The sequence below is a fragment of the Phoca vitulina genome, unplaced genomic scaffold (assembly GCF_004348235.1).
Source record: "Phoca vitulina isolate PV1807 unplaced genomic scaffold, GSC_HSeal_1.0 scaffold1, whole genome shotgun sequence".
Lineage (NCBI taxonomy): Eukaryota > Metazoa > Chordata > Mammalia > Carnivora > Phocidae > Phoca > Phoca vitulina.
Window position 1 is genome coordinate 59546418 of NW_022589704.1, and position 16507 is coordinate 59562924.

The 16507-nt window shown below is 54.8% G+C and overlaps 1 protein-coding gene across 2 annotated transcripts; it reads right to left on the reverse strand.

Moving 5' to 3' along the window:
• Positions 1-6315: 6315 nt before the first annotated feature.
• On the reverse strand, positions 6316-12504 carry DLX1 (distal-less homeobox 1). Of its 2 annotated transcripts, none has more exons than XM_032408091.1 (4): positions 12377-12504; positions 11245-11925; positions 10369-10568; positions 6316-9221 (listed from the first exon to the last, which is right to left on the reverse strand). In XM_032408091.1, the coding sequence occupies exons 2-4, from the start codon at positions 11555-11557 to the stop codon at positions 8967-8969; spliced, it is 768 nt and encodes a 255-aa protein (XP_032263982.1). In that variant the 5' UTR covers positions 11558-11925; positions 12377-12504; the 3' UTR covers positions 6316-8966. The 2 variants fall into 2 exon arrangements, with proteins under 2 accessions (XP_032263982.1, XP_032263990.1); XM_032408099.1 differs by having other exon boundaries at positions 12373-12504.
• Between the last annotated feature and the right edge of the window lie 4003 nt (positions 12505-16507).

Sequence of the window (16507 nt, forward strand, 5' to 3'; positions counted from 1 at the left end):
AGGGCAAAGAGACGCGAAAGCGAGGATGCGCCCAGGTCCCAGAAGTGAGGGGGCGGGGAGGGGGAGGGTGAGCGAGGGGACAAACAAAGCCCGGCTGGGGGAGGCAGGGGCCGGCTCCAGCCCCGCCGGGGGCAACGAGCTGGCAAGTCTTTCTCACAGTCTCACGGCCCGCCGAGAGACGCGGAGCCCTGTGATCAGCCCGCCGCCGAGCAGACACGCTCCCCCCCAACCCCCCGCGCGCAGGACTGCGCTCCCCAAAGCGCGAATGAAAAATGGAAATGGGAAGCCGCGATCACCGCTCCCTACACTGGGAAACTAGTCGCGCTCGGAACACACATAAATCTTCATTGTAATCCCCTTCCATTTGCTCGCGTGAAATATCAGGCCAGAGACAGGATATGACAAGCGCTGGGAAGCAGGGGGAGGGAAGCCGAAGAGTGAGGGGTGCCCGGCCCTCTCTGCTCCACCCCCTGGCAGGGTTGCTCGGAACTCTGGCAGAGCGCTGGTATTGAGTTCCAATTCCCGAGGCTGGCAGCCTGGGCGCGCCCTCTTCCACTTCTCCTCGCGTTCCCGCCCCCCCGCCCTCAGCGCGCGCAGGGCTGCAGGCCACCCAGCCCCGGGTGCTCCGCGGGGCATAGACACCCCCCCTCCCGCTGCCCCGAATTCCCGCCGCCCGCCCCGCGGCTCCCGGGCTGGGGAGAGCAGAGAAGAAAGGGAACGGATCCCGGGCCTAATCAGAGCGGCTGCAATGTGGGACCGTTTAGGAGGCTTCCCCTCGGCTTTCTTTCAGGATTACTTGTGAAAATTGTGAATATCCGTCCTGTGTAAGAATTTCCGAGACTGGTGGGGCGAGTTTGGGGGAAGTATCAGGTTTGATGGGGGCTGCAAAACTGGAGCTTTGTTTACAAACAGTTCAGCGGTAGAAGCGGGGAGGAGGGAAAGAGGGGTAAAGGGAGGAGGGCAGATGTGGTGGAATGGTCCCCTCCAGTGTTAGAAGCCCCCTGGAAGGGGAACGATCTTGGGGACCAGGAATCCCCCTTGCCTTTCAAAAAAAAGTCGTGCTCACTGACAGTAAAACCCAGGAGCAACTCCCCCACTCCCACACAGCCCACCCCCGCGTCCCCGTCCCAAGCTCCAGCTCAAAAGTCAAAAGCCGGCTCCTTTCCCGCCAAGGAACAGCGACCACCAGTGCCTTAAACCTGTTTAGAATCAGAGACCTCTTTGAGAACGAAGCTACAGATTTTCGCTTCCTCCTAAAATACCTCCCTTGCATTCGATTTTGGGGTCCCCAGAAGCCAGGGGATGGGGCGCGATATTGAGGTTCCAGTTACGTGGGCCCCTGGCCCTATCGGACCAGGCTTTCCGGAGACTGGTGCGTTCTGGCAGGGTCATGACACCCAAAACAGCCCCAGAGAAGCCTCCCTCTGCCGGGACCTCCTTCCCCACCTGGGGTCTGCCCCGAGCGCCTTTCCTGCTGCCCCTCCCCCTCCCCCCCTTAGACACCCCAGCGGGGGCGGATGCGGAGGCCCCACAGCGCTCCGAGGCCCCCCTGGCGGGAGCTCCCCTTGCAGGGACGGGTTTGGCAGTGATTGCCACATTACAAGATGTTACATTCCGCCCTGGGGCCTGGGGCCGGGCGGGGCGGGGGAGACGAGATGTTTCACGAAAAGAAAGCGCAGGCAGGTCTTGGAGCCTCCACGTGAGAACACAGGCACAGTCTCTAGAGACCTTTCTTCCAGGGGCCGCCTCCGGCTCCGACTCCGACTGCTCGCTCACTCGTCCTCAGGGTCGGGCCAGACCGCAAACACTACTGAGTCTTCGCGATTTGCGGGCAGTGTGGCCGCGCTCGCGCGACTGTCCGAAGGCCGTTTGCGGGATCCTCAGGAGCCCTGGGGCCACCAGCTGCGTCCCGGGTCGGGTCCGGCCAGCACAAGGAGTTGGGGGGCGGGGGAGGGCGAGGATCAGGTGTGAAGCCCGGGAAGGTGGAGAACAGCTGCGCGGGGCAAGCGGGGGCTGCAGGACAGAAGATTAGAACTTAGGAGACGGAGAAGAGGCGAGAGGGAGGGAGAGACTGGACTTGGAGAGCTCTGGGGTCATCCCAGAGGGCGGACTTGGGCCCGTACGGAGCAAATAGGGCGGGCTTCCCACATTCCCGTTCCTGCCCTCCTTTTGGTGGTGCAGGAGTCTCAGACACCCTAGAAATGAAATCGTCGCTCACGGAACAATGGGGACTTCTGGGCCTGGAACTCGACCGAGTCTAGGATGCTCCGAGAGGTGGCCGCACACCAGAAGGATTCTCCCGCCCGCCGCCGCCGCGTCGCCCCCTCCTCCGGGGCAGCCCCCGCCCCGCCCCATCCCTCCGCCGCCCTGGCCTCAGCTTCTTAAAGTCGCAGGGTGTCTCAGCGCTCGAGAGAAGCGCCGCCCAAGTGGGGAGTGTGTGTTTCTGGGGGGCGCTATCTCCGGAACGGTAGAGACCAAAGAAGGGCCTAGGGGACCGCGGGGCGGGCCCCGACAACCCTCAGCTTCTTCCCTCCTCATCCCAAAGCCTCCAAATAGCAGGCTCCTATCCACACCAACTCCTCAATCCGACGGCTGCTCCCGCACCCCACTCCCCGCCTCCCGCCCCCCGGCCTGCAAACTCCTGAGCCCGACCCGGCTGCTCTGTGAAGGGGGTTTGCGAGAATCCGGGAAAGGGGCCGAAGGAAGGAGGGTAGAAATGGAAATAAGAAAGGAAGGAGTGTAGGGATGAGGGTGCGGGAGGTAGGGCTCGGTCACTCTTGATCGTTGCCTCATTTAGGGTGGGGGCCTGGGGCTTCCGTGGCATCCAAACCGGGAAAGGCAGGCACGCGGGGAAAGGGATTCTCTTCTCGGCATGTTCACGAGGAGAACAGTGAAAATTTGCCTTAGGTGGCCAATTTTCTCATTTGCCCCTATTAAAAGAAAAAGCCCAAGAAATTCAATTAAAGCCACCCTGGCCAAGGCGCTATTTGAGGCATGAATGTCTCCCCTAAAGCTGCAGCAATCATGTGGCATTAGACACTTCCGGAATCCTATAGCCAACCTGAAAAATCCCAGACCCCCTTTTTCCCTAATTTTTGCTCTGATCTGTAATTTTATCCACATTTGCACTAGTTTGAGCATTCTGGCTCTCCCATCTGAAAGCCTGCAATTACTATATAATTCTTCGCAATTTCAGATGTCCTAATATGGACTGTAATTTTTGCGCAAGACAATTTCCTGCTATTTCAAGCATCAACATTGTCAAAGTTGTATGTACATAATAAATGGGAATATCAATGCATAGTTTTTAGCATAACATCTTGACTCCTCGATAATTATATCCGTTCGTAGCCTACGCAGAATTAGCCTGAATTGCATGGTAACTGCTGCTGCTTTAAAATTTTTAAAAATTACTCATAATTTTCCCAAAGATTACCAAGATCTCGAGTGCACAATGTCATCAGCGTAATGAAGAGTAAACATTTATGCTAATAATCTGCAATTTTTTTCATCAGCTATAAAGACAGAGGCTATATAGCCGAAAATTTCAGTCCTATTCTGCAAGCGCAGCGCTGCAAAAAGCCTGCGGCGCTCGGAGGCGCCTGGTCCTGGAGACCTCTTTCCACTCTTTACTCTCAGGATAGGAGGATGGGGCTGGGGGATTCTTTTTGGTTTTCTGGTTTTGTTTTGATCTGGTTTGGTCGGTTTTGTATTTCCTATTTTTCTTTTCTTTTTTTTCCCTCCTTCCCCCCCCCCTTTTTTGCCTTTTCTTTCCGGTCATTCTCCCAGCCAAATGCCGCCTTCGACCCTTTTGATTTGATCTAGCAAAGATTGTGTCCAGATTATCTGAAATTGACACTGAAGAAGGTAAGGGTGGAAACTGGTTTCATTTTTCAGAGGGTTGGAAGGCTGAGCTGCGCCCGCCGCGGTGGCTCCCGCTCCGGGAGTAGGAGGGTGGGGGAGTGATTATGTATGCACCAGCTAATTCTTCCATCAAAACTTCTTGTCAGCGATGTCAGGATTATTTTTTTTCCTTTTTATAAAAACACTTGATGTTTCAGGAAGTGTTAATCCCTGAAGGTTGGGGGATGAGGGCGGGGGTAGCAAAGGAGTGGGTGTGGGTGACAGGTTTCTTGAGCCTGGGGAAGGCACCCTTTAGAGCCGTTTGCCTGTCTACATGAGTTGGGGTCTGCTGTGGAGCTGGGGACCGAAGGAGGGTTTCTTTGAGTCATGGGAGGGACAGACCCTTACCCTCCGTACTGCATTTGATGGAGGCGCCTCTGGCTTGTGCGGGATGAGGAACAGAAAAGTTCGCTTTAGCCTGTGATTTCAGGATGTTTAACCCAGGCGGTGGCTTGACAAAACCCAGGGAATTCTGAAATCGGTTTTTAAAAGATACAGAACGAAGGAGATGGATAACAGGATAAAAAAAAATATAGCCGGGGACCTGGGTTGCTTCTTTCCTCTCAGTTTTTCTTGGGATCAAGTATCTCAGGTTCTATATCCAGCACCCAGACCTACCTTTCCATTGGTGACAGAAATGGACAATTTCTTCAAGAGGAGCGATTTAGTTAATATCTCCATCAAATGATTCTAAGAATAAATTCGTATTTCTGTGCATATAGATAGAGGAATTTTTAAACTTTTTGCAGCTCTTAAAACTAGCAAAGAACAGGGAAGGCTGAAGAGCCATCTGACCCAGCCCAGGTTTGGATCCCAAAAAGAAAGAAAGAAAAATAAAACATAATAATCAATGAAGGAAAGCTGTGAACTATAAACATGTTTCCAATCTCATATTTTTAAAATATTGCCTAGATTTAGTAGCTGGGGTCTTGCACAACTAGACTACCACTTGCAGGACCACTCAGTCCCAGGCTTATGAAAGCCAAGACCAGTGAGAAGGGGGCTGGGGATTATTGCTTGTGCCCCTACACCCCCCACCCCTGCCCCTTTTAGAGCTAGTGTGTGTGAGAGAAGATATTAAAGAGGTATCTGTTGTTTGGCAATTTTGCTAAGTCTGTCTTCACTACTTCGACGCTGTGCATTTGCTAATTTGGAGGCCTGGCCATTGACAAGCTTGCTCCATACACCTGCAAGCAATTTGCCGGCTTCGGTACCGGAGAATTGCAGAGATGGCAGCTCGCACCTATTTGATTTTTTTTTTTCCCTTTTCTCAATGCACAGCAAATTTGGCTTTCAGTGCGTTATCTCTTTTGTTAATGCAAAAAGATTCCCTGGGCGAAAAAATTGCTCATAATTACCAGAGAGATGGGGAAACTGCATTAGAATAAATAAACCTGAAATTACTGTAATTATGTTGTGTTTGATGGGCCCGGCTTGTAATCAAGAAGAGAATACAGTGAAATGATGCTGACCCTCTTGGGTTTGCAGCTGTACGCGCACTTTGGGGTCTTTTTTTGCAGAAAAGAGTCATTTTGATAATCATTAAGCTGTGTGTAACCTATTTCAGAAGTGTTTTAAAATGAGGTTCACATTTTTTGAACAAGGGGGAAAAATCCCAAAATTGCATTTTGCCATTACAGACTCATACATAAGGAAAGGTTGTGTTTTCTAAGTGACAATTGTTAAGACATAATATTCGAAATCAGTATTTAATCATTATAATGAGGTATTGTTTAAATATAACCACCTTTAGATTATTCATAGTTTAATTAATATACTCATTATGAAAATCTTTGAATCAGATATTTGATGAACTACTTGTCAGTAACAAGGCAGCATTAATTAGGCCTATATTGAGATTAACATTTTTAAAAAGTGCAACCGCTTATAATTATAATAGAGCCTAACTAAAGACCGCCTTCGTTGAGCTAAAACTAATAATTTCTCTATTTGAACTGTTAGCAAGAGATTATTAAATTAGTATAAGCTAATACCTCAAAATATTAAAATCCGCTTGACCAAACAGATTTTGCCTGTGGCTTCAGGCGCTGGGCCCTGGCTGCCGCACCGGAGTTGGATGTGTAAGAGCAACCCACCAAAACCTCCCCTCTAGCAAAGTCACATCTCCAGGGAAAACCAAATCCCGGAAGGTCCCTACCCCGGCGGCTGCCGAACCCAGCCTGGGAAATCCTGTTCCCTCTCAGCTTTGAGGCCCGTCCGCTCCCGCTAATGATCTCCCCCATTTGCGTTCCGGGTTCTGGAGACCTGCAGGAGAGGAAAAGCCCCAATCCCAGGCTCTGATGGGGCCTCGAGGTCCCCGGCTCCATCCCCCACTATTTCCCCGGCTCCCTCCATCACCGCCCCTCCACCACTTCCCCTCCCCTTCCCAAAGGGCGTCAGAAGAGCCTGGAGCATCTGCTCTTTCACCAGCACCAATTGAAAAATGGGTGCTTGTCACAACACAGATCACTGCCTTCCCCGCTTTGCTCCCCACCGCGCGCTGCAAAGGGCCCCCCAAAGGCGGAGGGCCAGCCCGCAGGAAGCAGTGTCGCAAGGCGAGTGCGAGGGAAGCGGGAATCGCTCGAAGCAGCCCGTCGGGGCCCCGCGGCTTCCCTGAGCTTCCTCGGCTCGGCGGTGGGGTCGGGGGTTGAGGTTGGGGTGAGACGCCGGGCCACCGGGTGGAGGGAGCCAGGCTGGTTCTAGTTGCTCGAAGTCCACTTTCTCCTGGAGAGAATTCATCGGAACGTTCCACTGGAGGTGCCCCCTTACTGACCTGGCCTCAGGACTGTCGGGCTAGGGTGGGGGGTCTTGACTCGGCCAGCTCCTGGGTTCCAAGGAGTCAGCGGAGCCCTCCAGCCCCTCCCTTGGCATTTCCATCTGAGGCGCGGAGAGAAGCTGGGTATCATTAGGCGGGAAGGGGCTTCTCGTTGTGGATGGGCCCGACGGGTGAAGGTGACTGTGGAGGGGCCCAGGTGGCGCCTTAGGACTGTCCCCCGTAGCTCACTGATTGACCGGGTGTAGCCCAACAGACGAGTCCTTTCGGCCCCTTTCCGGTGTCTGGCCGTGTCTTTTCCGCGTCGGGATCTAGCGCCCTGGGGGCGAGCAAAAGCCGGAAGGCCAGATCGCCGCGATGGCGAGGGGGCAAAGCCTAGCGTCTCTGCTTTCAGTCTTCTAGGCTTCCGGAGAAGTAACTGGGTGTGGGGTGGCACTCAAGTCTCCCATGCGGGCTGCCTTTGAGCTCTGCTTTCATCTCTCAGCCATCCTTCACAGTCTCTTTGGTTCCTGAGACCCCGCTCTGTCACACAGCACCTGTTCCTGATTCCCCCCCCTCCAAGGACCCTTGCCAGATAGTCGCTGCCCACCCTTCCAACCCAGGTAGGGATCAGACCCCTTGGGGGCCAGAAGCAGAGCAAGATGAACGGTCCCAACGTCTCGGGAGGGCCTTCCCCTTTATTCTGGTATGTCCGGAGCCAGGAGTCCCTACGTCTGCGTTATCTGTCCCAGAGGTGGAGGCCCGGCCCAGCCCACAGCACCCCCTCACACAGCACACCAGACAGCAGTTCTTTCTCGAAACCATAATTTTACTGTCTCAAAGAAACTTTATAACTTATTTACAAAGTTCTTTTTTTCCAAGATACAAAGCAATAAGTTAACATTCTCAATATAAAACTAAACTTTGACATAGAGAACACAAAACACGGTTGATTTCAATTGATCACATTTTCCAAATTTCACAAGTAAAATGTCAAGATTCTCATTTCACAAAGCATCAGGTTTTACAGCCACACACAACAGAACGGAAAAAAGCTAAGCTTGTGCAACATGTTTACGGAACAATAATAATAACAATAATAATTAACAACAATAATAATATGTACAGCGATTAGATCCTGCACTGGAGACTGGGCGTCCAGGGTGCTGCCTGGCGTTATTCTGTGGTCGAGCCTCTGGGGATTAGTGCTGCTTTTGTCTGACTTTAAAGCTCACCGGCTTTAGGGCACTCGTTTACGCCTGCCTGTTTTTTCTTCACTGCCCATCGGTCCTGTCTCGAGCTCCCCGAGGAGGGAATTAGGATCTTCCTTCTTGTCCGGGCAAAGCGACCAAGTGTTTTTCCCCGAGATGAGAATATTGTGTTGGCTTCATTTCTCTTTTTTTTTTTCTTTTAAAAATAATGTGGAACATGTAAAAATGCAAAGCATTAGGTTCCAACCTCTCCATACCAGCGAAGTACAAAAGTTACTGTATAAGTTAAAAATCACCGGGTCCTCCTTATTCGTTTTTTCCGAGTGCGTTTGAAGTAATCGGGACTTTTGGACAATGCGCTCCTCGCGTCCCACAGAACTGCGAATTGGCCAACATTCACCCTCAGGCGAAGTCCATTTCTCAATAAATAAAACCCCCTCCCTCCAATTTCCCCCAATTCCCGAACGAGCTACCCAGATGGTTAGGCAGGCCCAGGAGAAGGTCCGAAAGGACAAAACGTCCCAGCATGTGGAACTGGGCGGCCCGGCGGCCCGAGCCTCTTCCGACCTGGTGACTTTTCTCAGAGGCCGCAGAATGAGGACAGCGGACAGACGAGGACCTCGACTTCGTCAGCGCACAGATACAGAGCGAAAGGAGACAAGAGACAGACAGAACAGAAAAAAAAAGCTTTTGCTTTTTCTACATTGTTTTTTTGTGGGTGTTTTTGTTTGTTTGTTTTGTTTTGTTTTTTCCTGATAGTCCCACACGGCTGAGGGTCGGCGAGTCGGGTCCGGCTGGCTCGTCTTGCGGCTCTGGCTGTCTCGGGAGCTTGTGCCTGCGTTCGGAGGCCGCTGTCTGCTGTCACCGCGCGGCCTAGGCCGGGGCGAGGGCGAGGGCGTGGGCGCCGGGAAGTCGCCGGTCCAGACCGCGCGGGACTCCAAGGAGGTGGCGGGCGTCCTGCCTTCGCTGTTCCTTCTTCTTTGCCCCTGGGCCCCTCTCCAGGCCCAGGGCGTGCGGACAGGGAGGTTGGACCGGGAGGCGGGAGGGGCCCGGGCCGGGGGGGAGACGGGAAGGAGGCGGGAGGGTGCGGGCGGGCAACCTCACATGAGTTGGGGTTGCTGCATAGCTTCTTGGTGCGCCGAGGGGTACCACGACGTGTAGCTGGGGATGTAGGAACCCGCGCTGCCGCCCGAGCCCTTCCCAGATGAGGAGTTGGGGTTCCAGCCGGGCGGCACTGGCGGGGAGCCGGCGGACAGCGCCCGGCCGTTGGCCAGCGCGCTACCCTCCAGAGCCGCCCCGCCCTGCTTCATCAGTTTCTTGAACTTGGAACGCTTGTTCTGGAACCAGATCTTGACCTGCAAGAGCGGACAATAATGTGACTCGGCTAGGTCCATTGTGCCTACCGTGGTCGTTGGGGAGGTAAGGGGGCCGTGGGACAGGGGAGAAAGGATCCCCCTCGCCGCCCTGCGCAACTGGGCAGCTCCCTGCTGGAGGAGCAGAGCCCCACCACCACCTGTAAGAACCAAAGCCTCGGAGGCCAGGCTGCCGGCCGCCGGTGGCCCGCAGGGGCCAGCTCTCAGAGAGCCAAGGGGGCGTGGTGGTGAGGAGTTAGGGGGGATCCAGGCCTTCGCTTGTCAGGGACTCAGCGCGACCCTGGCAATCGTCTGGGGGAAGAAGCAGCGCCTGCACAACATCGAGTCTTCAAGTCCAATGTGAACATCAATAAAAGAACCGAGTGGAGGAAAGGAGTGGAGGAAATTTATTTGCAATGCCACCTGCTTTCTCTTTGCTCCATCCTTTCTGCCCTTGAGGTGGGGGCTGACTGAGGAGGCCAAAAGGTTTCGTTAAACTTTTCATTTGGACTTACATCAACCTTTCCTTAGTGTCTGTTTGCTCTCCCCAGCTCTGCTCCAAATACCGGCCCAGACGTTGGAAACCTGCGCCAGTCGTGATCAGAAAGCCCATGGGCTCCCCCAGAGTCTTGGAGCAATCCTCCTCCAGGGTCTGGGACTGGGGAGGCGAGAAGGCGGAGGAAAGGACTTGGCCTTACCCCAACCCGGTGAGAAGGAGGAGGAGGGAGACTGAGGCTCCAGCCCAGGCCCTGAGTGATTAGCCACACACTTCAAAGGCAAAGAAGGGATTAAGCCCAGCGTCTATTGTTCCAGTTGTTCGGGCACGTGTGACCTCAGAGTCCCCAAACAAAACGTCTAGGGAAATCCTTCCGCGCCCTAATCAGATTGTCCAGGGAGTGAGGGCCGGGCGGCAGGCAGCGCGGAGTACAGAATGCAGCGACAGAGCCAGGGCAGAGAGAACTAGGGAGGAAGGAGAGACGCAGGGAGAGCCAGGGGTGGGACGGACGGACACACACACACACACACACACACACACACACACACACACACACACAGTCTCCGACCCTGAGGCCCAGAGAGCGAGAAATGAAGCTCCGGGCGCAGGCCGGCCGCGGGAAGCCCGCTTGGCAGAGGGGCAGCGGCAAGGTACCTGCGTCTGCGTGAGTCCCAAGGAGGCCGCGAGCTCCGCCCTCTCGGGCAGAGCTAGGTACTGAGTTTGCTGGAACCTCCGGTTCAAAGCCTGCAACTGCAAACTGGAATAAATCGTCCTGGGTTTGCGGATCTTTTTCCCCTTGCCATTGAAGCGCACTTCACCGCCTTCCACCACCGTGCTCTTCTCGGAGTCAGCCCCTGGAGGGACAGCAGAAGCGGGGGGCTGCTGTTAATGCAGGGACAGCCTTTAGTGCGGGGAGCCGAGGGCGAGTGGCAACTGAGGGGTGACAGAGGCTGGGCCGAGAGAAAACGCTCAAGAAACTCGGAAAGCCAGGAAGTGTCCCGTAAAGTCCGAGGGCCGGACCGGGCCGCTGCAGGCGGACTGGGGCAGTTCCCAGGCGTGCAGTTCCTGCCTTTGCAGAGAAAGTTTGCTATTTTTGCAGGCGGTAGTTGAGGTTTAATTACCCTTAATTGCATACATTGTTTATGGCGCTACGCAATAAATAATTACTGAGACTAATACGTGCACATGTGGGTTTCTGTTTTCCAAAGGGGCATTGTGTGCTCGGCGCACAGAGCCGCCCAGAGGCCCAGACAGTGTCAGGGGACGCTCTCGGATTTATCCTTTGCTGGATAGTTGCGAGTTGGGTGGAATTAAAAAAAAATTTTTTTTCTTTGCTATGACAAGGATCCATACATAGATTGATACCCGAAACCTCCATTGCTCCGGCGTCCTCCCCACCCCCACCTCTCTCTCCCCCTCTCCCTCCTCTCTCTCTCTTCCTCCCCCCCTTCCTCCCTCCCTTCCTCCCTCCTTCTGTCCCTCTCTCCCTTCGTACCCTTTCCTCTCCCTCTCCCTGGCAGGCGCACGTACCTGGGTCCTCCAGGCGGCTCTGGGCGAGGCTGGCGCTGCCCGGGTAGGACTGCACCGAACTGATGTAGGGGCTGGACGCGTGGCTGCTGACCGAGTTGACGTAGGGGTAGCCCAGCGGTCGGGAGAAAGACGAGGCCGAGCTGTAGGCGCCGTCGGGCTGCGAATGGCCCGCCGAGTGTAAACAGTGCATGGAGTAGTGCCCGTGGGACATGGGAGAAGGAGACATTTGCTGGTTGGGTGGCCCAAACTCCATAAACACCGCCTTGCCCGACACGGGGCTGTTGAGACTTTCTGGCATGGTGGTCATGGTCATCTCTTCTCGCGGGGTCTGGGTGTGGGTGTCTCTCTCTCCTCTGCTTCCCTTTTGGGGGTCTCTGTGTTTCTCAGGACAGGAAGGAACCCAATTTAAGCGGAACAGGGGTTTTCACTTTCCATTCATAAGAAAATGGAGTTTGTCTCTTTGAAAAGTCTAAGCATGATGCTGCCGAGCTCCCCAAACTCGCTTCAAAGCTTTGACTCAGCCAAGGTCATAAATATTCATGAGCTGGCGGAGCTGATTGGTCCGCTGTCTTGCATAATCACCGGGGATTGGTCCGAGGCGCTCCGGCTCCGCTGGACTAGAGCGGGCGAGGCGGCCCGGCCTCGGGAGAAACGCGTCCACACTTCCCGGCCGGGGCTCCTCTGCAACAGAGCGCGCGGTGTGGAGCGCACAATGGGCTGCAGCGCCCGCGCCGGGACCTCAGCGGCCCGTGGCTCTTCAGCCTCCCGCCTCCCCGGCGCGCCTTACTTCCCAGAAACCCACCAGCGGCTCGGCGCAGCCGCCCTCCCCCCACTACTGTCCCCACCCTCCGCCCGCCCCCAACACCGGGACAGGGGCACCGCTTCTCCTAGCCGCCGTCACCCGGTCCGGCGCTCAGCTAGCGCGGCTCCGGAGCCCCGGCCGCGGCCTCGGAGCGCAAAGTCGAGCACTGCGGGGGGCGGGGGGGGGCACCAGAGGCGACCAACAAGGCGCTGTCCTCCCGAGAGTCGTGTGCCTAGCGCAGCGCTCTCCTTGGCGGCGCCTCCCTGGCCTGGGTCCGCTCTGCCACATCCCTGGGGTCGGGTTTGGGGCCCTCCAGGCGAACTCACTCACTCGGCCGCCGCGCCGCCGCCGCCGCTCCCTGGGGCCCGCTCGCATTGCTCCAGGCCCAGCTGGCCACTCCAGCTCGAGGCTGCACCGGTCTGATTAAAGCAGAGCGCGCGAAGAGCCAGGAACCCGCGCTTCTCCTCCCAGGAAAGGCGGCCGCACCGCCCCCTCCCCCCAACACACACCCCCTCTTTCCCTCCCAACCTTCCTCCGCCTCCCCCTCCCCTCCACTCCCTCTGCGCCGAACGCCCTGGACTCACTCGCCCCAAGGGCGCGGCGCAGAGTGGAGCCGAGGGGCCGGCGGGCTCAGTTCGGCTTGAGCCTCGGATACCAGGGGGTCGTTTTCCGGCCTCCTGGGGTCTGGCAAGAGTACCCCGGGTTTGGGAGTCCTGCGGACCACCGAAACCCGCGGCAAAACCAGGCCGGTGGTAGGCTCGCAGATCTGGCTACAGACTTGTCTCTCATTGTCGCCCAGGATCCTCCTCATCTCCAGTGGCCAAAGCGGGCTCCACTGGGCCTGGGGGCAGGGCTGGCAAAAGCTGCCACGGCGCCTTCTATCTTCTGGGGCGCTAGGTACAGAAAAGCGCACAAAAGCCCCCCGCCGCCGCCACGACACAGCCACCCCCACGAGGCGTGGCGCGCACCACGCTGTCTGCGAGGGGCTGTTGGTTCCCCATCCCGCCAGCCCCACGGTGAATCCCAAATTACTTTGTTAGGTAATTAGAAAGTGTTGATAATTATTTCTTTCATAATTTAGCGGTGTGATGGGAACGGGGAAATGATCTTGTGAAAGTTCACACGTGCAGATGTATTAGTTACTGATTCATTTGATTAAATGGTAGTCTCAAGTGCTCGGATCCGCAGCTGAAGGCGCCCCATTAGCATAACACTGATGTTTAATTTTCATACGCATAATTAGCCATATATTTAACACTAATAGCAACATGCAGCCTTTCAGCGTTAAACAGCCCGGGATTTGATCTGGCCTGAGTTGAACCTTCGGCGATGCACCTTCCCCCGTCTGGAGTGCGCACTGATCACAGGACAAACCTCTGTAATCAAGCACATTTTGGCAGAGGGAACACCAATAAAAATGAACATTCAAAACAAATTACATCGGTGCTGTCGTTAGAGATATTAGTGGAAAGGGCTTCTCTCTTTTTTAACTTCTGTAGCCGCAGCTGCTGCCCGCGGAATTCCTCTCCTTTGGTTTAAGGGCATGATATCGGGGGTAGCAATATTTCAGGCAGCGTGGTTGGAGCAAAAGGAAAAACAAAAGCAAAACAAAACAAAAAAATCCTTCAAACCAATAACTGGCTTGCCAACGTTTAAAAAGATTTTTTTTCCTTAATCACCGAACCACAGGGTGATGCTTTGTAGCAACAACCAGCTAATGACTCCGCCACCAGACTACCCCCGGAGCCGCTCGACTCCTCTTGATTTCCGTGTTGCACTTGTGGTTTTAATTGCTCCTTCCTAGCGCCTGTTTCGGGGTGTGGAGTGCGGTGCGGTGCGGTGCGCCCTGCACAGCCGCACGGATGCCGCCCGGGCCCCTGGTCTCTTGCGCGCACCTCTAGCGGGCCCTGCCCACGTAAGTGATCGCCGCGGCTGGCGCCGGGTCGGGGTTGGGGCCGAGGGAAGTGGCTGTTGACTTCTGGCGCTCAGGGCTGTACGTGAGGAAACCCGACGGCTGGGCGGCCCTTGGGCCAGTTTATTCCAGAGAACTGTAAGGTGGGGGAAGGGGAGAGAGGCGGCGACGGGTCGCGACCGTCTACAGGGCTCTGTCCACATCTGGGAGGGGGAATCCAAGCCTTTCCAGCGCAGGGGACCGGGCTGGCTCCGTGGAACAAAGGACCCGCACGCGCCCCCTCAGGAAACGGTTTCAGAGCTTTGTTTATTTTAGAAATGCATTATATGTGGGCGAGGGAGTGTCTACACTCGGGAATTATTTCTTAGCCCCAGAGAAGCAGGTCCGGGGAGGGGCGGCTGAGCCGGGGCCCTCGGGCGCTGAGACACCGGGCCTTGAGTAGCTTCGCAGCGTGCGATCTTATCTCCCTTCTGTGAGCCGGGAGTGGATCCCTCCCACCCACCCCCGCCCCCATTCCCACTGCTAAGACGACACCTGTTCTGAAAAGTTGGTTTGCTTAGATCTTTGCCTGTCCCAACCCTCACATTAATCCTGAGAGTCCCGGATTCCGAGTAGAACCTGTGGGACACACCGCACGACCCGAGTCCGGTGGCGTTAGCAGTAGGCACGCGTGGGCTGGAGTCTCGGCGGCCCCGGGTGAGGTATGGGGCCAGTTCAGCTGGAAGGTGGTGGTCGTGCTGGTGGTGGTGCACACGGTATTTTTAAAATCTGCTTTCTAATTTCAACTTCAAAGCATGTTAAACGGAGTTCGTTCTAAATCAAGTTTGTTTCCTACGGAGCTGCTGATATTGGCTGGTGCTGGTATATATGCATATATGTGTGTATAATGTTTAAACTAGGCTTAAACTAGTTACTTTAATAAATAGGATTATAAACCTGTCCCATAAATACTTCCACCTCAGAATAATTGCTGCACAAACAGCATGTTATCCCAGTGGTTGGTAAAATCCTGTGGTCCTAATAAAATTATTCCTGGGGAACTTGGAGTAAACTGATCCATAGATAAGATAAGTGGCTAACGTTGCAATCTGACTGCTCTAGGAGAGAAGTGAAATCATTATCTGGCAAAGCTCTCCCAAGGCACTTCTCTCCCAAGGCCATCTGGGCCAGGTTCCTTCCCAAAGAATCGGGTTGTTCAGGAGCAGTAGTCTCAGTCTCTAGGCCTTTGCTTGGCCAATGTCTCAAGCACCCCGAAAAGTTTTTCTAAGGTGCTTGTAAATCTTCAACCCCTCCCTCGCCTTTTCCAGCTCTCAGATCCACTTGAATTGGAATCACCTCTGTCCAAATTCTCCATCCCTGCATGCAGAGAAAGGGAGCTGTAAGGGATGGCGGGTGCCCAGGAGAATCTTTCTGGGAAAAGCTTGAACTAGCCACTTTTCCAAGTGTACTTATTGACCTGTTTCCTATGTCTTCTCCCACCACTCTGTGTCACAAAGACACAGAGTGTCTCCTGGGTCCTGATCACAGAGACCACCTGTCATGGCAACTACAGGTGCTTGCATTTCCTTGGTGCGCTCCAGCCCAAGCTATATTTAGTGGGTGGCAACTTTGCAAAACCCGCTTCAGTAGAAACAAAAGTTAGCGCAACCCCTGGCTGCCCGGACACCCTCACCAAACTTGTTCCTAAAACTATAATCAGAGGGGGGCTATTCTCTATGTGGCCTACTAGACACCCAGCACCTCTTCACCTGAGCCCAGGTGTGAACAGGTGCTGGGGGGCAGTGGGTAGTGCGTACTGAGGAAGGGAGGGTATTCTGATCAGAAATGGGCCTTTGGGAAATGCAGAATGTGGGTGCTTGGATTTTCTGCTTCCGAAGCAGGTGGAGCTGCAGGTTGCCAGTTCCAATCCCAGCTAACTTGGCTCTTGCCCTCTGAAGTTTCCATATCTTCCCCTGCTAGAATCCTCTGGGTCCCCAGCAGGAGAGCGCAGTTCAAAGGGGGCCAATATGGGGAGAGGTCAGCTTAGGAGCTAGACCAGCTGGACACTGTTCACACCTGGACTGGTGGGGCCAATGTTCTAATTTCTAGTGCAACAGACGGGGTGTGTGTGTGTGTGTGTGTGTGTGTGTGTGATGGAGGGGCGAGAGGGTCCGTCAAAAGTAACCTCAGGAATAGCCGCTTGGGGCAGGATGAGGGGTGTGAGGAGGAGCCACAGGGGACCAGGAAGGTCCTGTTTGTGGACTGATAAAACACTGTAGAAGCCAGACCCAGGGTTCACAGGCAAGGAAATATTTGTAACCAACCCCACCGTTTGTGGGCTAATCTTTTCATCACAAAGCAGCTATGAAGGGAAAGGAACTGGAAGGGCTGGTGCCAATGTGGGATCCACAGGGGGGAAAGAAGAGACTTTAAAAAAAATTCCCAGCTAACATCTAGTCTCATTCTTTCCCCCACGCGCCCATGTGAAAAGTTCAGAAAATCAAAAATTAACCATCTACCATCTCCCTCTAGTAACTGTCGGAGACCAAGGACCACAGACACAATGGGCT